The following is a 26,076-nucleotide window of genomic DNA, read 5'->3' as shown; positions in this document are numbered from 1 at the left end:
TGTGACCGGCGGACCCGATGTCCGCCGGTCACTCGGCGATCGGCGGGGGAGAGGGAGAATGTCAGGCAGCTTGTGTAAACAAGCCACCTGTCATTCTCCTTGCTGTTAAGACACTGATCACTCGGATCTAGTATGTAGATCCGTTGATCAGTGTCCTTACAGCTGAAGCCACAGCCAATCACAGTAGAAAACACGCCCCTAGGGATACACACAGCCCCTCCCTCCCAAATAAAGTTAACCCCTTCACTACCAGTGTATTTTTACAGTAACAGTGCATATATATAGCACTGATTACTGTAGAAATGTCACTGGTAACCCCAAAAGTGTAAAAAATGTCAGTCAAGGGTCCGATCTGTCCGCCCCAATGTCGCAGTACCGCAAAAAAAATCGCAGATCACCGCCATTACACGTTAAAAAAAAAAAAACAACAGAAATGACAAAAATCTTTCCCTTTGTTAGTAAACGCGATAACTTTTGCGCAAACCAATCAAAATACGCTTTTTGCGATTTTTTTTACCAAACATAGGTAGCATAAAACAAATTGGCCGAAAAAGTAAAAAAATTTTGATTTTTACATTTTTTTTTTGGGGAATTTCATATAAAAAAATGTGAAAAATATTGCTATTTTTGCAAAATTGACGCTCTTTTTTTGTTTATAGCGCGTGATCAAAAAATCGCACAGGTGATCAAATACCACCAAAAGAAAGCTCTGTTTGTGGGAAAAAAAAGACGCCAAATTCGTTTAGGTACAGCGTCGCACGACCGCGCAATTGTCCGTTAAAGTCACGCAATGCCGAATCGCAAAATACCCCTGGTCGGAATGGGGGTAAAATCTTCCGGGGCTTAAGTGGTTAAGGTTAAACCGCCTTTCCTCAAGTTTTAGTGAGTGGCCACGTGTCTTATTGTATCTCCTTTCTCTGAATAGTTTGTTCCTTATGCTCGGGTCACCAGTACAGTATTTGTACATTGATATCATATCCCCCCTCAATTGTCTTTTCTCCAGAGAGAAAAGGTTCAGTGCTTGTAGTCTTTCCTCATAGCTGATGTCCTCCATTCCCCTAATTATTTTTGTTGCCCTTCTCTGGACTTTCTCCAATTCCAGCACATCCTTCCTGAGGACCGGTGCCCAGAACTGGACAGCATACTCCAAATGTGGCCGGACCAGAGTCTTGTAGAGTGGGAGAATAATCTCTTTATTTCTGGAGTGAATCCCCTTTTTTATACATCCCAGTATTCTGTTGGCTTTGCTTGCGGCGGCTTGGCATTGCATGCCACTGCCAAGCTTGTTGTCTACCAGTACCCCCAAGTCCTTTTCCATCCTAGACTCACCCAGAGGTTCCCCCCCTAGTGAGTAGCTTGCTTTCTGGTTTCTGGCCCCCAAGTGCATTACTTTACATTTATCAACATTAAACCTCATCTGCCATGTAGTTGCCCACCCCGTTATTTTGTTCAGGTCTGCTTGCAAGGTTTCCACATCCTGCATAGAAGATATTGGCATGCCTAGTTTAGTATCATCTGCAAATACTGAGATTGTACTAGATATCCCCTCCTCTAGATCATTTATGAACAAATTAAACAGGATTGGTCCCAGGACAGAACCCTGGGGGACCCCACTTTCCACACCCGCCCAATCCGAGTACTCCCCATTAATCACCACCCTCTGTACTCTCCCCTGGAGCCAGTTCTCTATCCAGGTACTCACCTTATGATCCATACCTACCTTCCTTAGTTTGTACAGTAATCGTTTGTGGGGAACGGTGTCAAAGGCCTTTGCAAAGTCCAGATACACCACATCCACAGGCTTACCTTTATCTAGGTGGCTGCTCACTTCATCGTAGAAGGTTAATAGATTGGTTTGGCAGGAACGATTTTTCATAAATCCATGCTGATTACTACTTATAATACCGTTTTCATTACTAAAGTCTTGTATGTGGTCCCTTAACATCCCCTCCAAAATTTTGCAGACTACAGATGTTAGGCTGACCGGCCTATAGTTACCCGGGATATATCTCGGCCCCTTCTTAAATATTGGTACCACGTTGGCTTTTTTCCAATCAGCTGGCACCATACCCGTCTGTAAACTATCCTTAAAGATCAAGAATAATGGTCTGGCAATCACCTGGCTGAGCTCATTAAGAACCCTCGGGTGCAAGCCATCCGGTCCCGGGGATTTATTTATGTTAAGTTTCTCTAGTTTAGCTCTAAGTCTATCCTCTGTTAGCCATGGCGGCACTTCCTGAGGTGTATTATTTAGTTCGGCCTTACAAGCTGGGTTTGTGTAGCCCCCCGATTCTTTTGTGAAGACTGAAGAGAAGAAATTATTTAACACTTCCGCCTTTTCTTTGTCCTCAGTGGCCATATTTCCTTTGTCATCTTTTATGGGGCCAATGTGTTCTGGCCTCGCTTTCCTACTGTTTATATACTTAAAGAACTTCTTGGGGTTCTTTTTACTCTCCTCCGCTATATGTCTCTCGTGTTCTATTTTAGCCGCCCTGATTTCATCTTTACATTTCTTATTACACTCCTTGTAATGCTTAAATGCTGCCAATGACCCCTCAGTCTTGTATTTTTTGAAGGCCTTTTCTTTAGCACTAATATACATTTTTATGTTGGAGTTTAGCCATCCAGGGTTTATTTTTGCTCTTTTAAATTTATTTCCCTGTGGAATGCACTGGCCAATCCCCCTGTTTAGTATGCTCTTGAAGCGCTCCCATTTTTCCTCCGTGTTCTTTGTTCCCAGGGTTCTATCCCAATTGATATTTTCTAGCAGCAAGCGCAGTTTAGGGAAATTGGCTCTTTTGAAATTCAGTGTTCTTATATTACCCCTCTGCTTCCTATTACTGTAATTAATACTGAAACTTATTGACCTATGGTCACTGTTTCCTAAGTTGTCCCGTATTTCTATATCCGTGATCAGGTCTGTATTGTTGGTAATCAGTAGGTCAAGTACCGCATTGTTTCTTGTCGGTGCATTCACCATCTGACCCATAAAATTGTCCTGCAAAACATTTAGGAACTGCCTAGCCTTGGCTGAGTGCGCGGTTCCTTCTGCCCAGTCTATATCTGGATAATTAAAGTCCCCCATTATAATGACATTTCCCATCCTTGCTGCCAATCCTATCTGTAAAAGGAGGTCCGCCTCACCCTCCTCCCTCTGGTTGGGGGGCCTATAGCATACGCCCAATATTACCTTCCCCGCCGTGCCTTCCCTTTGAAGCTCTACCCATAGGGATTCTGCTTCGTCCTTAGCTCCATTATTAATATCATCCCTCATATTTACCTGTACACTGTTCTTAATATACAGACATACCCCTCCCCCTTTTTTACCTTCTCTATCTCTGCGATAAAGGGAATACCCCTGAATGGTCGCCATCCAGTCATGAGAGCTGTCAAACCAAGTCTCAGTTATCCCCACAAAATCTAAGTCCTCCTCAAACATCAGCAGCTCCAGCTCTCCCATCTTGTTGGCCAGGCTTCTGGCATTGGCATACAACCCTCTTAATTTTGATCGGTTACATTTATCTTCATTTGATGTTTTTAGGCTGCTCTCTTGATTTTTCCCCATACCCACCCTGGGTATAGGAGCTCCGAACACCCTACCGCTAATGCCCCCATTTCTGCCCTCTGAAACTTGCTTTCCACTGGCTAACTCTACATCTGTACCCTCCCCCCCATTCCCTAGTTTAAAAGCCCCTCTAACTTTTTGGCCATCCTTGCACCCAGTACGGCTGCACCCACCCCATTTAGGTGCAATCCGTCCCTACCAAAGAGCCGGTGACCGACTGAGAAGTCAGCCCAGTTCTCCAGGAACCCGAAACCCTCCTTACTACACCAGCTCCTCAGCCACTCGTTAACTTCCCTAATCTCCCGCTGCCTCTCTGGTGTGGCTCGAGGTACAGGTAGTATTTCGGAAACCTGGGAGCGTACTTAACTAGTTTCTCAATCTATAAAACATAGATACTGGTATGGTCAGCGCACTTATACTTAGGGTTCCCCTTTAAGTTTCCTTTTTTCCTATATGAGTGGGATCTACAGGTATTGGTTCACAAATAATGTGATACTGATTTTGTAGGTACCATAATATAATTGTTTCCATTGGATATGATGGAGCATATATTTATTGAACAATGCATGCTTTTTATCTATCTAGTCTCAGTTAGTCTTCCACCACTATTGTTGATGTAACATAAATGTACTTTATGGCAATATTATGAAAAGGTGTGTACTGCAACATGGTGATGTATAGACATGAACAGGAAGGTGAACCTGAGTTTTAGCAATAATAAAGCTCTATGTTTTTAATGTGTTAGATGAATAAAAGATAATCATTTTTACTACCAAACATGTATTGAGACAATTTCTTGATACCTTGAAAGTCCTACCCATTGAATTAAAAAATAAAGTCTACAACTATGTGTAGACTTAATATTAGGTAGAAAAGAAGTGTATGTAAAATCTGGATACCGATTTTCTATATAGGATATCAATATAGGTACGCTCATACTGTGTGTGTGTCAGTAAATACAGTTAAAGCCCAAAACCACAAAATAGATATTCAGTTAAATGGCTCAATGCATAACATTTTTCTTTTTAAAAAAAAGACATTTAATATTCACTACTCCTGTTGCCCATGCTCTGATCTGTGCTGTGGTGTCGAGAAACTAGCTTCTGAGCACAGTAGAGTACCAAGCAAATCCCCTCTCCCTTCATTAGAACCATCATACATGTGTTACCCCTTATACAATGCTAAAACATGATATACTCTGCTGTACAAAGCCATCTATGAGGGTTTTCTAGAAATATTTTTGTAGATTACCAGCAGCACATTATATTCTATGAAATATTACCTGTATTTTCCGCAGCTTCTCTTTTCCTTCACCTGACTGAATTGCTCCCATTAAAGCACTATGTAATGAGCCGTCTTTTTGTGCAGGTTTTTGGACCACAGGCCGAAACTTTGCTTTAGGTCCGAAAACATTATTGCTGCCAGTGCTGTCTGGCTCATCTATTACTGTAGAAGGTATGATGTTTACTTCACTTTTATCTTTTTTTTCAGTTATTGTTACAGTGGCTGCTGGTGGTTTTTTGGGTACAAATGCATTTTCTTGTTCAATTTTCATAGACTTTTCTCGGACAGCTCTTAAAAAAGCATTAGATGGCACATTAGATGTTGGGCGAATGCGGGATGATTCAACTGCAGAGTTTTTTTCAGTTTTTTCCAACACAGTTATATTTCCCTTTGTAGGGCCATTAAATTGCTGTGTTCTAGATAACAAATCACCTTTTTTAGCCTCAGTAGGTGTTTCTTCACTTTTGTTAAATGATTTTATTTTATTTGTCAACTGGCCATCCTTGTTGCCATGATTTGTGTTCAATTCTGTATATATTTCTTGTTTTGTTGCAGATTTAAGTTCTTTTTTTGGCTCCTCTGGGGTAATATTTGTATTATCTTTTATGGAGGATGCCACAAAAGCAGAGCTTCTGTTGTTGGAATTTAAAGAATTACGTTTGACCTCTGCAGCTTCTAGTGTTTTTTTATTTAAAGGTTCTGTATACTTTACTATAGCAGATGCCACATATTGGCTCGATGTCCTCTTGGAAGGTTTCAAAAATGGCAGTTCTGTCTTCTCTTGATTTGATTTTTCAATAATAATCACCTTTTCTTGGGAAGTTGTTGATAACAAACCTGGTTTGGTCTGTTGCGGTCCTCGGATCCTGTCACTGATGGCAGGGCCTTGATCCAATTTTCCTTTATATGTGTTCTGTTTAATATTCTCATTTGCTTGCCTTGGTTGTTTGTCATTTAATGTAGATCTTACAAATGGTATGTCTGTTTTCTTGATTGTGTTTTCAATAATAATCACATTTTCCTGGGGAACAGTTCCTGGTACTGGTTTGTTCTTGTGCAATGTGTTATCCCTGTCATTTAATTTATTAACAGGTATCGGGTGTGTTAATCCTTTTGATGAAGTAAACATTGCTCTGTTCTCCACAATTTCATTTGGCTTATAATTCTTGACAGGCCCAATCTTTTTACCAGGCTGCTCTTTCGATTCCCCTCCTTGTGCATCCATTGAACTTGATCTCCAAAACTCTTTAGCTCTTGCAACCAGAGGTTTTTCTACAAGAGGACTGTCTGTGTCATTAGTAAAACTATCACTTTTTTCAAAAGATGACTGTGGGCTTATTAGATTCCCTTGATCATCTATCTTGATGGCACTTGAAGTAAGGGAAACACCTCTGTCATATTTTTTAACAGTGGGTTTTGGAGGAACCACTGTAAATGTGGTCATGCCAACTTTTGGTTCATATGTCTGTTGCCGCCACAGACTTGGTTTAGTGGTTTCTGCTGCCTTATTAGTATTGTTTTGTGGAGCCTGGTTTTCTTTAATTCCTAGTTTTTCTCTGCTGTCAGGCATTAGGCTAGCTTTATTCTTAACTTGCTTTGATTCATTTTCTGTTTTTATGGGCAAGGCTGACTTGGGTGGATTAGATGATGGATTTTCAATGGCATTCTTCGGTCTGTCAGTTGTCTTGGAACTAACCTCACTTTTGAATGAACGTTGTTTTGAGATATCTGTAGCTTGTTTAAAACTGTTGCCACTTGGCTTCACTGTTGGAGAGTTGGGTGACTGAACATTGCCGTGTGGTGTATACATTTTTTTTGCAATGCTTTCCCCATGGGAAATAAAACTGTCATTTATGGTGTTGCCTACAGCAGAAGATTTTTGCACTGCATTGAAGTCATTTGAAGGTGGAAGGGTATGTACACTATACTTCAAACTGTTTGTGGTAACTTCAGGAACCTCATCTATAATGGTGACAGGCACAGCAGCACCACTTTCCTTGTACTCGTAAACCTGTCTGGATTCTTCGCCCACTGGACTTGACCAAGCACTGATATGATTGCGTTCGATGTGGTCCCCATCATCCATATCTGCAAAATAACATAAATTTTAATGTATCTAAATTTCCTTGACGTGATTAAGTACATATTTAAAAACATTATTTACCATAAAAGAAATGTTCAAACAGATGTTTAAAAAAAAATATTAATTTACTATTTTCTGTCAATAGCCGAGACCGATGGGAGCTACCCCATGTGTTTTGATGCTGTCCTCCTCTCCACATCCTTTCCTTTTCAGTTTTCACCTATAGGCTCAACAGTTTTTTCTTCTTTTGGATGATATACACTGTTGTGAGTAATTCATTTTGTGCAACTATAGTCACATTATTGCTGACATACCATATTTACTGATTGCTGTTTGTAAATAATGTCAAATACATTTGTTGTATTTTTTCTCTCAGCTGTACCCCTTGAACGCCTGAAGAAGCTCAACCTGCAAAACACGTTGGAATACTACACATTTCCTATATTTTGTCTTCATCTTTGTATCATTGGTAATATACTGTCTTTATGTTGAAGTGGTTATTTACATGGGAAGGTGTGTAGGGTTGCTGACTGTGTATTTTTAATAAGATTCATCCAGTATGTTTTTACCCATTGGGATTATTTACTTGAGTTTTAACAACATGACATTGGAATAAAATTTACAATTTTCTATATGTTTCTATGTATCTTTTTTCCTGAGGGAAGTATAATTAGCACCTTAAAAGTCCCACCATTTATTTTATGTTATTTGTGACCCTTTACGGGATGTGGTGCTGAGGCTATCAATTATACCAACTCTTGATATACATTTACTATTTTCTTTGATGACGCCTAACAATGTGAGTGGATGGGCACAGGATCCAATATTGTTCACAGGATTTAAAGGTCAGAACATAATGGTTTCCCACATCTATAAAGCTGCCATAATAACATTGGGGTTTAGTGACTTGTTGTAGGGATTCTAAAGAATATTTATGTCTCCACATAGACCCTCAAAGTGAATCTTCAGGCTGTATGAAAAAAAAAAAAATCTGGGACATATTCTAGAGGGGGGGGGGGGGGGGTGGGGATTTGGAGGCGCAAAAGCAGAACTTTCCCTTTTGGATGAAGTTCTGCTTTAATGTTGGCCGTCGCTCTCATAGCTGGTTTGGCGATGTCCTGGCTATTGTGGTTGGATGCTAGTGGCAATTGGTAGCCCTAAAAGATCTGGAAATAAACAGAGGACCTCCTGTGGATAAAGGATGAAAATATATAATTTTAGGCAACATTATTAAAACACCTCTGAAGATGCATTTCCTATTATGTCTTATCCCTAAAAAAATGTGCTGACGTGTTTCAATATTGTTGCCATTAAATATATAACCTTTAACATGGAAGAAATCACAATCTATGTCACCTTACCTACATCAACAAAAACAACTGTATTTCAATACTGTATCATTGAATAAATGCATATCTATAAGGCATGTATGTCTGTGATGGCCTTACACTCAATGATGTGTTAGCAAATTATCACTACATCATGCATGGTGTGCACCTCATTTCACTCATCCAAATATCTGGATGTCAAGTTCCACTGTGTGATTTAGTAAAAGTACTTTTATTTATTTCATGTTAACAATACAAGTAACAAACGTGTATAATACACAATGCCAATGAAATTAGAGGAATCACATGCTTGTAAGTGAAGAGTAAAGCAATATGTGTCTAAATAAGTCAAATGAAGAAGTAGTTACTACATTATCTTTCTCTACAGTGTTTTCATATTTAAACATTTAAAAAACAAATCATCACAATATATAACATAACAAATATTACCTTCTGAATCTTCATCCAGTTCTGCCAGTGTATCTTGGAACTGTGTAGTGATGAAAATATCCTCATCACCATTTCGGACTGATGTCACTTCATCTTCTATCCGAGTTGAACTTGAAAAAAGAAAAAAGCACATTAGAACATTTTTTCCTATGCATGTACCACCCTTTTTTTGTATTAACTTATTTATTAGGCCATTGTTGAATATAAATTGCCCCCGAAACCCTTGAGCAGACTATCACATATTCTTGGACCCTCTGTGCTATAGGAATCTACTACAGCTTAGATATCTGTTTTAAGTGGACCTAAAAGTGTTCATCACTTTAAATACTTCACTATTTTACTCACATAAAAACGTTACATCAGTAAATTAAGCATTTTTTTGTTTTTTCGTACATAGAGAGAATTTGAAGAAGTTAAAACACTGAGAGAATATTTCTGAAATCTTTAGGGAGCTTTAAAAAGAAAGGACATAAATTATAATAACTGACTTCACATCAGACAGTACATAAACATTTTCTCATGTGTCAGGCACATAAGGTGGGATAAGGAAACATTTCTCTCCGATAATGAATTCCTGACATGCTGCACATTTCTTCTAGTAGCAAGTTTAACACTGTAGTTAATTGTATTGTTGCCAACATCTACAATTTCCCTGCATAATACAAACTAGAAATCTTGAGTAAAGTGGTTTGTCAAGGAAGTAACAGCTACCTTGTAAAAGTCTCATGGCGGTTACACAGGCTGGCTAGTTTATTTGTGCAATCACTGTCTGCAGGAAAATACTTATTTTATTTAACCACTTAAGCACCGGAAGATTTTACCCCCTTCCTGACCAGGGCCTATTTTGCGATTCGGCGCTGCGTGACTTTAACGGACAATTGCGCGGTCGTGCGACGCTGTACCCAAATGAAATTGACATTTTTTTTTCTCACAAACAGAGCTTTCTTTTGGTGGTATTTGATCACCTGTCCGATTTTTTGGTCATGCGCTATAGGCAAAAAAAGAGCGTAAATTTTGCAAAAATAACAATATTTTTCACATTTTTTTTATATGAAATTCCCCCCAAAAAAAATGTAAAAATCAAAATTTTTTAACATTTTAGGCCAATTTGTTTTCTGCTACATATGTTTGGTAAAAAAAAATAGCAAAAAGCATATTTTGATTGGTTTGCGCAAAAGTTATTGCGTTTACTAACTAAGGGAAAGATTTTTGTCATTTTTGTTGGTTTTTTTTTTAACGCGTAATGGCAGCGATCTGCGATTTTTTTTGCGGAACTGCGACATTGCGGCGGACAGATCAGACCCTTGACTGACATTTTTGACACTTTTGGGGTTACCAGTGACATTACTACAGTAATCAGTGCTATACATATGCACTGTTACTGTAAAATGACACTGGCAGTGAAGGGGTTAACTTTTTGGAGAGGGAGGGGTTAAGTGTGTCCCTAGGGATGTGCTTCTAACTGTGATTGGCTGTGGCTTGAGGTGTAAGAACAGTGATCAACAGTCCTACATAGCAGAACCGTATGATCACTGTTTCTACACAGGGGAGAATGACAGGCGGCTTGTTTACATTAGCCGCCTGCCTTTCTCCCGGTTTAACGGAAGATCGTGAGTGCCTGGCAGACATCGGGTCCGCCGGGCGAGCGCTCGCTCCCCAGAGCCTCACAGGCTAGAGACGTACCGATACGTCACTTTGCCTGTGAGGGGCTGACCGCCGCAGTATATGTACTTGCGGCGGTCGGCAAGTGGTTAATATATTTATGTGTTATAAATGTAATTAAAACATTTGCCTAGCAGGGCCCAATTATAATTGAAGGTATTACTGATATTATTAAAAAAAAAAGACATAAAGTCCATATTTTCAAAATGTAAGATAGCTAATGGTATTTAGTCACATTATGCTGGACTTGTTCTGTCATTTTGAAGACATTTTTGAGCATCCTGCTATAAATGTCTTACTAAAGCAATCCTAATACTATGGTACATTACCACAGTACGTTATTCTTCCATTCTTTGAGGCTAAACATTGTAATATCTCCAAAATCAGATATTATTTTGGTACCCAAACCTCTTGAAACATTAAAAGGAACATGTATTGGTAATGTATCAGATTGCTTGTTATAGCTTCTTTTTTGTAATTTTATAATAATATATATCCTCTTTGCTTATATTACTTTGTAATTTCTTGGAAAATAATAAAAATTCATTTTAAAAAATACATTTTGTAGCTTCTTTAGTTCTGTTTGGTATCAGGAACATACCCCAGCATTTATAGCCACACTATGGAATCCAATTACTTTTGAACGTGTCAATCAACATCTGTCTTGACACATTTCATGGTGATTGGATTAAGGTAATTAAACCACCTGTGTGGCTATAAATGCTTGGGTATGTTCCTGACACTCATTAAAACTGTAGAAGAGGCTTAAATAAAGCCTCGTACACACTACTATTTTTTTTTTTTCCGTTTAACCCAGCAGGCTGAAAGAAAACAAAAACTGATGGCTCAGAAGAAGCCACTGTACTAACAATGAAATGTTAGTACAGCTATCTCCCTTACTGTGCTATTGTGTTCTGACAGGGGGGGTACCCCCCACCAGAACACTCCGGTCAGTGCTGAACGGGAGCCAATCGACAGACCTTTTTCGGTCAGAAGGCAGAATGCCCCTTCGACAGAATGCAGCCGAATGGCTGGCTTCTGTCAGACCAGTTGCATTACACACGGGCCCGACTTTCGGCCCATATGTACTAGGCATAAGCTGCAAATGTCTTCAAGATTTTAGCACAAGTCCAATTGAATGTGACTACTACTAGCTATATCATGACCTAGATAAATGAGAACCTTCACAGACAATGTAAGCTAACATGTGGTTTGCATAAATTCAGATGGCCAGCCTGAACCAGTCAAAATGCAGACATGGTCTTTTATTTCAAAGTTTAACTCTCCGCTATTTGTTCTAAAGGTCAATTATCACTGTACTAATGTACCATTACCAAGGCTGCTGTTAGAAATCATAGGACCCCGTGCAGCCTACATGACAAAAACAATATTTTTTACATTCTATTAAAAACACATCCAATAGAAAAACATAAAAAAATCTAATTTCTTCATCAATTTAGGCCAATATGTATTCTGCTACATATTTTTAGTAAAAAAAATTCGAATAAGCGTATATTGATTGGTTTAAGCAAAAGTTATAGTGTCTACCAACTATGGGATATTTTAATGTCATTGTTTTTTTTTACTAGTAATGGCGGTGATCGGTGACTTATAGCGGGACTGCGGCAATGCGGTGGACAAATTGGACACTAAGTGACACTTTCGACACTTTTTTGGGGACCAGTGGCACTTGATCATTGCTTAAAAATTTGAGATCAGGGGTGATCAAATGGTTAAATGTGCCCCTAGGGAGTGCTTTGTAACTGTTTGGGGATGCTTTAACTATAGGAAGACAGAGATCCATGTTCCTGCTTAGCAGAAACACAATATCTCCGTCTTTCAGTGTCATAGAACGGCAATCTTCCTTGTTTACATAGGCAGACCACCATTCTGCCTCTCTCGGGAACAATCGGCGGGTCTCAGTGGGAGCTGGTCGCCGGCTGAACGCCTGTGCGCCACAGAATAGCGAAATCCCAAATTTGTACATTTAGGCTGAACTAAACAACACACCTCAGGAAATACCGCCATGGCTAACAGAAGATAGACTTAAAACTAAACTAGAGAAACTTAACATAAATAAATCACCGGGACCGGATGGCTTGCACCCGAGGGTTCTGAAAGAGCTCAGCCAGGTGATTGCCAGACCATTATTCTTGATCTTTAAGGATAGTTTACAGACGGGTATGGTGCCAGCTGATTGGAAAAAAGCCAACGTGGTACCAATATTAAAAAAGGGGCCGAGATGTATCCCGGGTAACTATAGGCCGGTCAGCCTAACATCTGTAGTCTGCAAGATTTTGGAGGGGATGTTAAGGGACCACATACAAGACTTTAGTAATGAAAATGGTATTATTAGTAGTAATCAGCATGGATTCATGAAAAATCGTTCTTGCCAAACCAATCTATTAACCTTCTACGATGAAGTGAGCTGCCACCTAGATAAAGGTAAGCCGGTGGATGTGGTGTATCTGGACTTTGCAAAGGCCTTTGACACCGTTCCCCACAAACGCTTACTGTACAAACTAAGGAAGGTAGGTATGGACCATAGGGTGAGTACCTGGATAGAGAACTGGCTCCAGGGGAGAGTCCAGAGGGTGGTGATTAATGGGGAGTACTCGGATTGGGCGGGTGTGGAAAGTGGGGTCCCCCAGGGTTCTGTCCTGGGACCAATCCTGTTTAATTTATTCATAAATGATCTAGAGGAGGGGATATCTAGTACAATCTCAGTATTTGCGGATGATACTAAATTAAGCATGCCAATATCTTCTATGCAGGATGTGGAAACCTTACAAGCGGACCTGAACAAAATAACGGGGTGGGCAATTACATGGCAGATGAGGTTTAATGTTGAAAAATGTAAAGTAATGCACTTGGGGGCCAGAAACCAGAAAGCAAGCTACTTAATAGGGGGGAACCTCTGGATGAGTCTAGGATGGAAAGGGACCTGGGGGTACTGGTAGACAACAGGCTTGGCAGTGGCATGCAATGCCAAGCCGCTGCAAGCAAAGCCAACAGAATACTGGGATGTATAAAAAAGGGGATTCACTCCAGAAATAAAGAGATTATTCTCCCACTCTACAAGACTCTGGTCCGGCCACATTTGGAGTATGCTGTCCAGTTCTGGGCACCGGTCCTCAGTAAGGATGTGCTGGAATTGGAAAGAGTCCAGAGAAGGGCAACAAAAATAATTAGGGGAATGGAGGACATCAGCTATGAGAAAAGACTACAAGCACTGAACTTATTCTCTCTGGAGAAGAGACGATTGAGGGGGGATATGACATCAATGTACAAATACTGTACTGGCGACCCCAGCATAAGGAACAAACTATTCAGAGAGAGAAGATACAATAAGACACGTGGCCATTCACTAAAACTAGAGGAAAGGCGGTTTAACCTTAAAATGCGTAAGGGGTTCTTCACTGTAAGAGCGGTAAGGATGTGGAATTCTCTTCCACAAGCAGTCGTATCAGCTGGGAGCATTGATAGTTTCAAAAAACTATTAGATGGGCACCTTGGAGACCACAACATACAGGGGTACACAATGTACGGTTAAAAGCAAACACACACACACATCATAGGTTGAACTGGATGGACTGATGTCTTTTTTCAACCTCACTAACTATGTAACTATGATTTCGCAAAGAAGAGCCGCCACCTTGCAGTATATGTACGTGGGGCAGTCAGCAAGTGGTTATTTAAAAAAAAAAACCTAGACTTTACAATCACTTTAAAATTGCATGCGCTTGTGAAACAGCACCAAAGTTCAGTACCCTATATTTTCCCTAGGTGACTATTTAAAAGGAAATCTACAGGCCATCAGTAGAGATAACTTTGAACAATGGGCCTAGAATTATTGATATCGCTCTGGTGTGCACAGTGATATGTAATGTTTAGCACAATTTATGTTTTTGTGACAGGTTCTCTTAAATGGGAAATAAGAGGTCTAGACCCCTGATATTTCACTTGCCCTTCAATGAAGCTAATGGAGTGCACAAAGTGACATCAGGACCTGGAAGTTACATTTTACATTTTGCTTCCAAGGCATTAAACAGGAAGGGGAGATCAGCAAACAAACCTTTGCTGATCTCCCTCCCCTCTATCCAGTGGCACCCGCCATGTTGATCCTGGGTCTGCTGATGGGCACAGGCTGGCACTCACTGGGATGTGTGGAAGCAATCTAGAAGCTGCACAGCCAATGGATTGTTTCCATCTGACAGCAGACAGTTGGCTTGTCAGATTTAAACACAGTAAATGAGATGCAGTCAGTGAGATGCTTTTGTTTAGGTCTCGTTTACACTTGTGTTTGTGGGGGCAGTAAAAAAGCATGGCTGACCCATGTCTTTACTGCCCCCAACCACTCCGACTTATGCTGCAAAGGCATTACCACTGTTGAATGTTGTACAGCAGTGGGGGGTTCTACACACATTCCCAGCTGCAGCCGCTGGGAATGTATGTAAAACCTCCCGCTACCACTGTTGTATATAGTGCCTTTGCAGCATAGGAGGGAGTGGCTGGGGGGCAGTAAAAAACATGGCTTGGCCATGCATTTTTACTGCCTCCAAACACAATGGTAGATGAGACCTAAAGGAAAGCATGTCACTGTGCTTATGATCATTATTATGATAATGATCATAGTACAGCAAGTGCTGAATGGCTGTCTGTAAATGGCTGCTTGCACTGACTTAACACTTGCTGTACTAACAGTGTACATGTGCTGTATATGTCTCTGTACTTTCAATACCTGCTGTGCAGTTCAGTTGTGCCTCCTGGTTGTGCACTGAGATCCCTCAGCAACCTCTCTGTTGTGTGATCTGCTGCCGCCTGACTACATCCTCGCCCGCCTCAGCACTTACTGAGGGAGGCATGTGAATCACTCCGCCAGGGAAATGCAGTGAGAGGCCGGCTGGGACTTGGACTAACTGAATGACCCCCCAAATCATGCGGCACCGGCTCTATCCGCCCTTTCTGGAAAAAAAAAATGGTCCACCCTCTGCTCCTTTTTCCTGGGCCTTCTGCTGGACCACTGGAGCCCAGAGAAATGTAATTTAAGTCCTGGCAAGCCTAGGAGCCTTAACCAACCTGGTGATCTATTTAATGGCCCTGACCATTACAAACTGTTCATTTTTTTTTTTTTTTTGGTGAAATGATGGGAGACTGTGGAGTGAAATAAAGGGTTCCACAGAACTCTGTAATTCCAATTAATTTTGCAATGTATATTTTAATTAGCTGAATCAGTAGTGTGTACCTAAACCAGCAACATGTCAAACCAGATGTACAGAACATGCTTTACAACTTTTATTTAAAAAGATAAATTCTGAGCAAATATAAAAAACGATTTATTCCAGGTGCATATTTGTTGAAACCCCCCCCCCCCCCAAATGTTTAACTAAAATACGGGCTGATATAAGTACTTCTAATCTGTCCTAATCTAGATCAATCCAAATATTATTTTCTATCTGTAAAATTTCAGAAGGGAGGTCAGCACTGGGGATAAGGTTTGTATTTGCCATGGTTTTGTGGCAAATGTGCCAGATTCAAAGTTCACTGCATTGTCAGCAGTCAAATAATGGGGGTAACTGGAAAAGCCAACCCCTCACTATAATAGGGGAATTTGCAGTAGCTTTAGTGTCAGTGTATGTTGGAACTGTTACAAAGAGGATAGGGAGAGCTAATAATCTGTATAGAGAGAGCTTAGCTGACTTTGTGTAAGCAGCAAAAAAAAAAAACTGGCAGTGGTTTTAACCCCTTAACACTCTATCTAAGTCTAAAAAAAATGTCTAGAATTTTGTAATACTTTAACCAGTTGAGTAACAGCTTGTATTACCCGTTCATTACCAGGGCATTTTTCAGTTTCCAGTGCTGTGATATTTTGACTGACAATTCCTATGTCATGCAACACTGTAACCAAGTTATATCATTATTTAATTACTAAAACATGGAGCTAAGTAACTATGCACTACAGGCCCTACACAGAAAGGGGAGGTGAGGAAAGGGGTTATTGTACAGGTCATATACAATGGGAGGATGGAATTCAGGGGTTAATGTGCAGATATGCAGGATAAGGGAGGTGAAAGGTTAATATATAGGTCAATGAAGAGACAATATGGAGATCAGATGTACAGGAGAGGGGATAGGGGGGCTGAAAAGGTTCAGAATTTTAGTTGCATCTGCTGCAGATGTATTTCTACAGTTTTTCAGGAACTGATGAATGACTGTTGTGTAAGAAAATGCAGGACACACATGTGTAAGCATTACACTATTTACATCTGTAAGATCTATTACTGGTCTCTCTTTGAACAATTACAGCGATCCCAAGGTACAGAGCCGCTTGGATGGACTCTGTAAACAGTGTCTAGGAATCAAGCGCTTATAAATAGCACTGCAAAAATAAGGGCCTACCACTTTGCTGTTTAAAGAGATATGGCAGTAGGTAAGTGGTTAAATTTTCTCCCAGGTCAAATTGTGACAGGCTGAGTTTACAATGTTAATTTCTTTTCTTTTCTGTTTATAGGATGACATTTATTTTCCCTGCTGGGAAACAGCAATGTAGTTAAAGCACACTGCTCTTTAAGGTCAATTTCTACAAAATACTATACAACAAAGCATTGTTTTGGCTTCAAAATTCAGCACATTTCATAAACACAATTTAACATTCCATTTCATGCAAGTCTGGACTTAGACAGAAACCACAGAAAATGATGTCTTCCTTCTTACAGGAACACCATAGAATGGTGACTTTGCATCTTTGGCTGCCTATTTTGGCATAACCTATGCTTTATTCTGCTATCAAGTTTAACATATGAAGTAGAGGTGACTGCATTTTCTTGCTATCATTTGCAGCAACTATCTGTGAAAGATTAACCTCTTCTGCATTGTAGACATTTTTGGCTGCAGGCACAAAAGGACTGTACTTGTGAACATTTTGGAAAGGAGGTGCTAAAATCCTCGGATTAAACTATGATTGTGGTTTATTTAAAGTACGACTATACAGTGCCTTGTGAAAGTATTCGCCCCCCTTGAACTTTGTGACCTTTTGCCACATTTCTGGCTTCAAACATAAAGATATAAAACTGTAATTTTTTGTGAAGAATCAACAACAAATGGGACACAATCATGAAGTGCAACGAAATTTAATGGATATTTCAAACTTTGTTAGCAAATAAAAAACTGAAAAATTGGGCGTACAAAATTCAGCCCCCTTAAGTTAATACTTTGTAGCGCCACAAAGTATTTTTGCTGAGATTACAGCTGTAAGTCGCTTGGGGTAGGTCTCTATCAGTTTTGCACATCGAGAGACTGACATTTTTGCCCATTCCTCCTTGCAAAACAGCTCACGCTCAGTGAGGTTGGATGGAGAGCATTTGTGAACATCAGTTTTCAGTTCTTTCCACAGATTCTCGATTGGATTCAGGTCTGGACTTTGACTTGGCCATTCTAACACCTGGATATGTTAATTTGTGAACCATTCCATTGTAGATTTTGCTTTATGTTTTGGATCCTTGTCTTGTTGGAAGACAAATCTCCGTTCCTGTCTCAGATCTTTTGCAGACTCCGTCAGGTTTTCTTCCAGAATGGTCCTGTATTTGGCTCCATCCATCTTTCCATCAATTTTAACCATCTTCCCTGTCCCTGCTGAAGAAAAGCAGGCCCAAACCATGATGCTGCCATGTTTGACAGTGGGGATGGTGTGTTCAGGGTGATGAGCTGTGTTGCTTTTACGCCAAACATAACGTTTTGCATTGTTGCCAAAAAGTTTGATTTTGGTTTCATCTGACCAGAGCACCTTCTTCCACATGTTTGGTGTGTCTCGTGGCAAACTTTAAACGACACTTTTTATGGATATCTTTAAGAAATGGCTTTCTTCTTGCCACTCTTCCATAAAGGCCAGATTTGTGCAGTATACGACTGATTGTTGTCCTATGGACAGAGTCTCCCACCTCAGCTGTAGATCTCTGCAGTTCATCCAGAGTGATCATGGGCCTCTTGGCTGCATCTCTGATCAGTCTTCTCCTTGTATGAGCTGAAAGTTTAGAGGGACGGCCAGGTCTTCGTAGATTTGCAGTGGTCTGATACTCCTTCCATTTCAATATTATCGCTTGCACAGTGCTCCTTGGGATGTTTAAAGCTTGGGAAATCTTTTTGTATCAAAATCCGGCTTTAAACTTCTCCACAACAGTATCTCGGGCCTGCCTGGTGTGTTCCTTGTTCTTCATGATGCTCTCTGCGCTTTAAATGGACCTCTGAGACTATCACAGTGCAGGTGTATTTATACGGAGACTTGATTACACACATGTGGATTCTATTTATCATCATTAGTCATTTAGGTCAACATTGGACCATTCAGAGATCCTCACTGAACTTCTGGAGAGAGTTTGCTGCACTGAAAGTAAAGGGGCTGAATAATTTTGTACACCCAATTTTTCAGTTTTTTATTTGTTAAAAAAGTTTAAAATATCCAATAAATTTCGTTCCACTTCATGATTGTGTCCCACTTGTTGTTGATTCTTCACAAAAAATTACAGTTTTATATCTTTATGTTTGAAGCCTGAAATGTGGCAAAAGGTCGCAAAGTTCAAGGGGGCCGAATACTTTCGCAAGGCACTGTAGGCACCTGCATGACCGTTTAAACAAGTATCAAATCCAGTTACTATGGGATGCACAAGCCTCATAAAATAAACATAAAACTTCCTTACCTTCCCTACTGAGCCATATTCTTCATTTACATCCCACATTCTACCCCTCCCAGACACTACAGTGCAGATTTACTAAAACTGATGCACACAGAATCTGGTGCAATAGTGCATAGTAACCAATCAGCTTCTAGGTTTTATTGTCAAAACTTAATTAAACGAGCTATAGTTGAAAGCTGATTGGTTACTATGCAGAGTTGCACCAGATTCTGTGTGCACCAGTTTTAGTAGATCTCCCCCCTATTTGTCACAGTGGGAGGGTTTCTGCAACAGCGGCAATTCTGTGCTGTCAATCTAGAAAGCAGTCGACAGGACAAGGTTGGTCAAGAGCTTACTGACAATCCACAGGCTTGCAAATCAGAAATTACAGTGCAACACACATCTTTTTTCATTCCACTGTAGTGCAAGTAGGCATAGACTATAAGTGAGTGGTGACTCTATGATGAATTCAGGAGCATTGCACCATCACTTCATTCAGTGGATATCACTGTTAGCATCGACAAATATTTGTGGGGATTTGAAGTGGGATTAAGAGAAATCTTTAAGTGCAAATGCACTTATAATTAACTGCTTCAACATTTCTTTTATGGGAGGCCATAGTTTAAAACTTTAATCATTAGCTCTTTTGCTTTGGTTTTGGCTTTAGTCTTTTCCAAATCTGACTCCAGTTTGAGTGAACAAAAAAAAAGAATAATCAATGTATTGCCACATTCCTCCTATGTTGTACTCTGGATTTAAATGCTACTGTGGATATTTTTAAAGAATATCTGGAAGCTTTGCGTTGAGCCTGTTAGACTGTAGGGGTGCAGGTTTATCAATGAAAATGTTGGAACTGCGATGTTGAAGATAAGTAAAGCACATACTTGGGGGGATGGGGTTAGGGGTTATAAGAGATATGTGCACTCAAACTGAACTAATACACTGAACAGGGGCAGGCCATAGTTCCATGGACCAGGGTGTCAGTCATTGTTCAATGTCTAGTTCCCTTTAACCACTTGCCCACAGGGCACTTTCACCCCCTTCCTGCCCAGGCCAATTTTCAGCTTTCAGCGCTGTCACGCTTTGAATGACAATTGCGCGGTTATGCTACACTGCACCCATATGACATTTTTATCATTTTTTTTCACACAAATAGAGCTTTCTTTTGGTGGTATTTAATCACCTCTGGGTTTTTTATTTCTTACAAAAAAAAAAAGAAAAAAGACAGAAAATTTTGAAAAAAAAAAGTTTTTCTTATTTTCTGAGTAAATTTTGAAAATAAATACATTTTTCTCCTTCACTGATGTGCACTGATGAGGCAGCACTGATGGGCACTGATAGGCTGCACTGATGGGCACTGATGAGGTGGCACTTATGGGCACTGATGAGGAGGTACTAATATGCCACACTGATGAACACTGATAGGTGGCTCTGATAGGCGGCACTGATGAGCACTGATAGGCGGCACTGATGAGCACTGATAGGCGGCACTGATGAGCACTGATAGGTGGCACTGCTGGGCACTGAGAGGCGGCACTGATGGACACTGATGGGTGGCACTGATGGACACTGACGGGTGGCACTGATGGGTGGCACTGATGAGCACTGATGGGCAGCACCATCAGTGCCCACACTCAGAGCCCATAGTGCTGCTAGTCAGTGCCCAGCAGTGCCTAGATGAGAAGGCACTGACTGGCAGCACTATGGGCACTGATTGTGGGCACTGATGGGGGGCACTGATGGCGGGCACTGTGGGCAGTTATGGCATTTTATTATCTCTTGTGTAATCAGGGCACTGGTGATCAGTGCCCTGATTACATTTCTCTGTGTCGCTGATCGGCTCTGCTCTTCCTCACACGCAGTCTCTGTGTGAGGAAGGAGAGCTGGCAATGAGAGATGATCTCATATGTTTACATTTGAGATCATCTCTCATTGGACGTTCCGATCATGTGGTAAATGGCCGCTGTGATTGGCCATTTACCACAATCTGTGATTGGCTGTATCCAAGGGACACGGACGACACAGATTTTCCCGGATGCGCGGGGAGCCTGTTACTGGGAGGCCGTTTAAAGATGGCCTCCCGGAAATTAGAGCCCACGCTGTAGCCGTCTTTCGGCTATAGCGCGGGCGGGAGGTGGTTAACAAGAGTTGTTAAAATGTATGTTTACTTTAGAGTTTGCTAAACTCACCATTACTTTAGATCAGTGTTTCTCAACCTTTTTTCAGTCAAGGCACCTTTAAAAATTATGGACGGTCTCGAGGCACCCCATTCTAAAATGTAAAATATATTCTAATAGTTTTACATAATGCAGCAACATCCAAAAGTCCAAGTAGGACACCCAAGGTTAGAGGTGATTTATTCTTCCAAAGCAAATACACTTTTGCAAACTAGTACAGACTAGTATTCCAATGTTTCTCTTCCCTTTGAGTTTTTCCCCATCACTCAGCTAATGTGGCCCCAATGCTGAAGGACAGAAGCAGGGGAGGGTCAAACAAAGATGCTATGCAGGCGACTGACATCCTCCTCATCAACTAATGATGCTGTTGGGTATTAGGATGCCGGCAGCTAGAAGGATATAATGGTGCACAATGAAAACCTGTGACTCAGTGTAACTAATATGCAGCCTTCACCCACATGCTGGCTTGTATGCAATTTTTGGGCAGTTTTTAGGCATTTTGCCAAGGCACCCCTGATGAAACTTTAAGGTACCTTGGTTGGAAAAGGCTGCTTTAGATATACAATCACGGTTCACACATTGACATTGTTCTGAACTAGGCAATTGAACTTAGGCAGGCCATAGATGATCTGATTATATGAGTTGTAGGAAAGAAAATCAATCAACACAGTCAGTGCTAATGGGGGAATCCATCCCGCAGCGCTATTGTGTTTTGCTGGCAGGGGGCGTGGGGAGCTTTCCTGGCTGGGGACCACAATGATTACTGCTGGCAGCTATAGCCTCTAGAAGTAATCGTATGCCAAAAATCTGACAGGCTAGTTGTACTGAAGTCAATCGAGGGATCGCTTTCAGTACAACCAGCATGCCCATACATTGATCAAATCTCACGGATGCCTTGCTGAGCCAGCTGAAATTCGATCCATCTATGGCCGGCTTATGAGTATGAAATTTCTAGGATATGGTAATTTCAGCTCCTTTATTATAATGGATTTACTTATGCTGATGCACCACATTAAATTAAATCTAGGGTTTTCTGCAGAAAGGTGACTTGTGCTTTCTTTAAAAATTCTCAGGTAAGTGCTATATAATTCATAATTTCCAAAAGGGAGCAAGTAAATGTATTTGAAAGTATGATGAATAGCTGTAGCTTGTAGTAAAATAAGTTCATGACAAATAGAAGATATCTGTATTTTAGTAAAGTGAGTACCTAGTTTAGCAACTTGCAAGAGCCAGTTAGAAAGCTGTTTAGTGATGCCTACTTTGGCTTAATGCCAAGCTTGGCATATAGCCATTGATTATGGTCTGTTGCAGTCTTTGATAAACTGTTCCCTGGAATAGCTTTTTCACAAGTGTTCCGTGTGCATAAAGATAATTGTATCATGAATTCAACAAGAAACAAATAAAGTCTTTGGAACAGCATACACCAATGACCCATGTAAACCTAACAGTATGTTGCATTTTAAAGAGAAATTTGGGTGGTTCAATGAAATGTACAACATGACTGTCATTGTATAAATGCCAACTTTAGCAACATGTTTTATTACGTTGTATATTTTAAAAGCACAATAGTATTACCGAATAACGCAATACATTTACAAGATGCAGGAAACACAGCTAAACTTTGGACAAAGCAGTTATAGGTTTACTAATCTGCACAACTTAGCGAGTTTGATTGGTAAATTCTAACTATTAAATAATGCTGTAAACTAGCTGGGGCAGTTTTTTTTTGTACATCAACAGAGATACAGTTAGATGGAACCAGGCACTTATTATATTAATTCAACTGTAGGTAAAATCTTGCAGAGTAGCAACATGGGGAAGGTAGGCATTAGTATTGCTTTTAATCATGGACGCCTCACCTCCTAGTTATGCAAGTAGCCCCCCCTCCCCTCACCCCCATTCATGAAGCCATATCCACCCCCAAAAAATGAATCTCTCTGCCAAGCAAAGGCTTGTAAGAACTTTTGGTCTAATCTGCCACTTCAGCCTCTCCTGTTCATTTTTTGATTCAACAATGCCCACTTTAACAACCTGTCACCACAGCAATTTAGCTATAAAGGGGAAACCCAAAGCAATGAATGATGTTCACATCAGGATCAGGAGATTGAATAAAAATATAAACACTCAGGTAGGAAAAACATGGGGAGATAAATGCCACCATCATTACAAGGGCCTCTCCCATTGTGCACATAACAAGAATAGGCATACAATGTCTACTAATAAATCAAGCCCTGGATAAGGCAAATATAGACAGTAAAGTAGGTCATAGATGGTTTGAATCTTGGCCAGTTCAGCAGGGACCGGCTGAGCTTCGAACCATATATGGGCAGGCTGATTGCACCCAAGTTGAACGGTTGATCAACTTGGGTAGAACTAGCCCATCAGATGTTTCATGTGATCATTGCTAGGAGCTTTAACAGCCAGTGTGTGTTCCCCCTTTCCCCCTCTCTGAGAGAACACAATGGCCCTGTGGGATCCCCTCCATCAACACTGACTGTGTTGATGGGGAAATCTAAGGATTTTCTTTTTTGCAACCCGTCTATGGGCGGCTTAAGGTATGCAAAGTGGAGTGTAATATAATCCAGGCTTGCAGGTGCATGCCTCAGGCTGTAGATAGCAATTCAAATATTAAACACTGCTGGATTTGTACAAGTAAGTTTTCATCAATCTTGCTCCAGTATGGGAGATAAGACCAGAAGATCCCAGGAGTAGCACATCAGAACAAGACCTGCTGTGTGTATACAAGTGGCAGTTTCAGCCTGGCCCCCCTCCAGGCCACGCCTCCAATTTATTTCACTCTGCCCACTGGAGCTTACTCATGCTCTTATCTGTCATTGTTTTGAGCGTGGGTGGGCTCCTTCCCAGCCAGCAGCAGGCACTGGACTACACTTCCTAACAGCCTGAGCAGCTCACATTCATACCATGGGTTCCAATTTAGATCGGTTGGATTTTAAAGCCTTCAATAAAAATACCTTTGTTTAAAGCAGTTGCAATGCTACTTGTCAGATGTATTTTTACTTATGACCTGTGAAAAACATGAAGATAACAAGCATATATATGAGTTGTGGCCTTGAATGGGATTACAAAATGAAGTAGTGCTTAGTTTAAATACTCTGCCTTTATGTTAAGCCTTGGCAACGTATGACTGCGTGTGACTGCGTCCTGTAAGTTAACAGGCATTTTTATTACAATTTTTTCACATCAAAGTGCTATCACCAGTGACTTTCTTAAGAAAGTACATTTGTTTCATTTCATTTCATATTAATCTTTACTAAGTCAAGATTAAGAGCACACTGGGTTATAAACATTCAACATTTTCATTCTTTTGGCAATTCCCATTTAAAACTACAGTGCAAGCTGCCAGAAAGTGGCCTATGCCTTCACTCAGAGGTATGTGTGTTCCAGACATAGGTCTCACAAAGTCAAGGAGATTATGTGTATTACACTCCCAGACTGAACAAATACACTGGCCCTGCAGTGTACAAACACTGGCAGAAATGTTCTGTTATGGAATACGTCTTGCTTAGTTAGTGGCGGAACAATTAATGATTCATTCTTTTGTTGCAACACTACAACCCGATTGTGTCCATCGTCACAGAAGAACAGAATGTTGTGATGTTTTACGCAGTTGTAGTTCTTGAAACTTCTTACAAATAACGTGAGAAGGAAATCTATCAAAAACATTACATTCAGTCCACTTAAAACTGACATTTCAGTGTTGGTAGTGCTGAACATTTCATTTCTGCCTTATTAAAGACAAAAGCAGAAGTTGGAACATAAAAAAGGAGGGCAGGAATACGCAGTCTAAAATGCATGAAACATATGTAATGTTCTATTACATAATAAATAATTGTTAGAGACATAAGTGTTGATTTACTAAAGACAAATGGGCTGTTCACTTTGCAAGAGAATCATTTTTTTCATAGCTTGGTGAATGTGTAGAAATACTATTTTGCAAGAATACCGAATAGTGGAAAGAAAAACGGGAAAGAAAATTGCATTTTTGCATGCATGTGATTAGATAATGGAAATCAGTAGTTCTTTACCGCATTCACTAAGCTTAGGGGAAGGTTTCCTTGCATATTTGACCCGAGAGAGTCACATAAATACCACAGTAAATTAATATACGAAAAGCGTTAGTCAGCAATGACCATTGCTAATCATCATTAATGGCCACAAGTAGCATAAGTAATTGGATCCATGCCCATTACTGATTGGAAATGAAAAAAAAAAAGCAATATTAGAGCTTGTGGTGTGGTACAGCAACAAATCCTTTACCATGTCCAATTGTATTTTACTCTTTTGTAACTAAAAGGTTATTGCTCTACAGATTCAGTAATGTAAGAAATAAGTTCACCTCAACCTCAGAAATAAAGTAAATATAAAGAAGAATGAGATTAAAGTCAACAAGAATCCACCCAAAACTGACCTTTCATGCACTTACAAATGTTTGAGATTCCAACAGTGCAATTTTTCCACTCACTGAGTGAGATAAGCAGTACCCCCACTGGGAGAAAAGAATATTCATTAATGGTCCTGAAAGAACTGCTTGTTTCATATTGAATGAGATAAGAGTTGTGAAGGATAGGGATATACAAGCTTATTAGTCTGAACCAAGGTTTGCTGCAGGTCAGGATGGATCATGTGAAGAATATTTTTAATCATCTGGTCCACACTGATTAGTACAATTATTGTGATTAAAAGTAATTTGTTCCGCTGTGCTTGTTAAGGTATTGGGCCTGTTACATACCACTGTGAGTTTAGACATTGGAGTTGATTTACTAAAGGCAAAAAGACTGTGCACTTTGCAAGTGCAGTTGCTCTAGAGCAGGGGTCTTCAAACTATGGCTCTCCAGTT

The 26,076-nt window shown here is 40.3% G+C and overlaps 1 protein-coding gene across 1 annotated transcript in view; it reads right to left on the bottom strand.

Moving 5' to 3' along the window:
• Positions 1-26,076, bottom strand: part of COBL (cordon-bleu WH2 repeat protein) — a 390,271-nt gene that overhangs the window by 55,560 nt on the left and 308,635 nt on the right. The window contains exons 11-12 of the mRNA XM_082258067.1: positions 8,711-8,820; positions 4,848-6,937 (exon numbers count right to left, since the gene is read on the bottom strand). Of these exons, the coding sequence (XP_082114193.1) occupies positions 4,848-6,937; positions 8,711-8,820 (2,200 nt within the window). The remainder of the gene's footprint in view (positions 1-4,847; positions 6,938-8,710; positions 8,821-26,076) is intronic.

The sequence above is a fragment of the Pelophylax lessonae genome (assembly GCF_965119305.1).
Source record: "Pelophylax lessonae genome assembly, chromosome: 5".
Lineage (NCBI taxonomy): Eukaryota > Metazoa > Chordata > Amphibia > Anura > Ranidae > Pelophylax > Pelophylax lessonae.
Note: the sequence above shows the minus strand (reverse complement) of the source record. Positions and strands in the feature narration are given on the sequence as shown.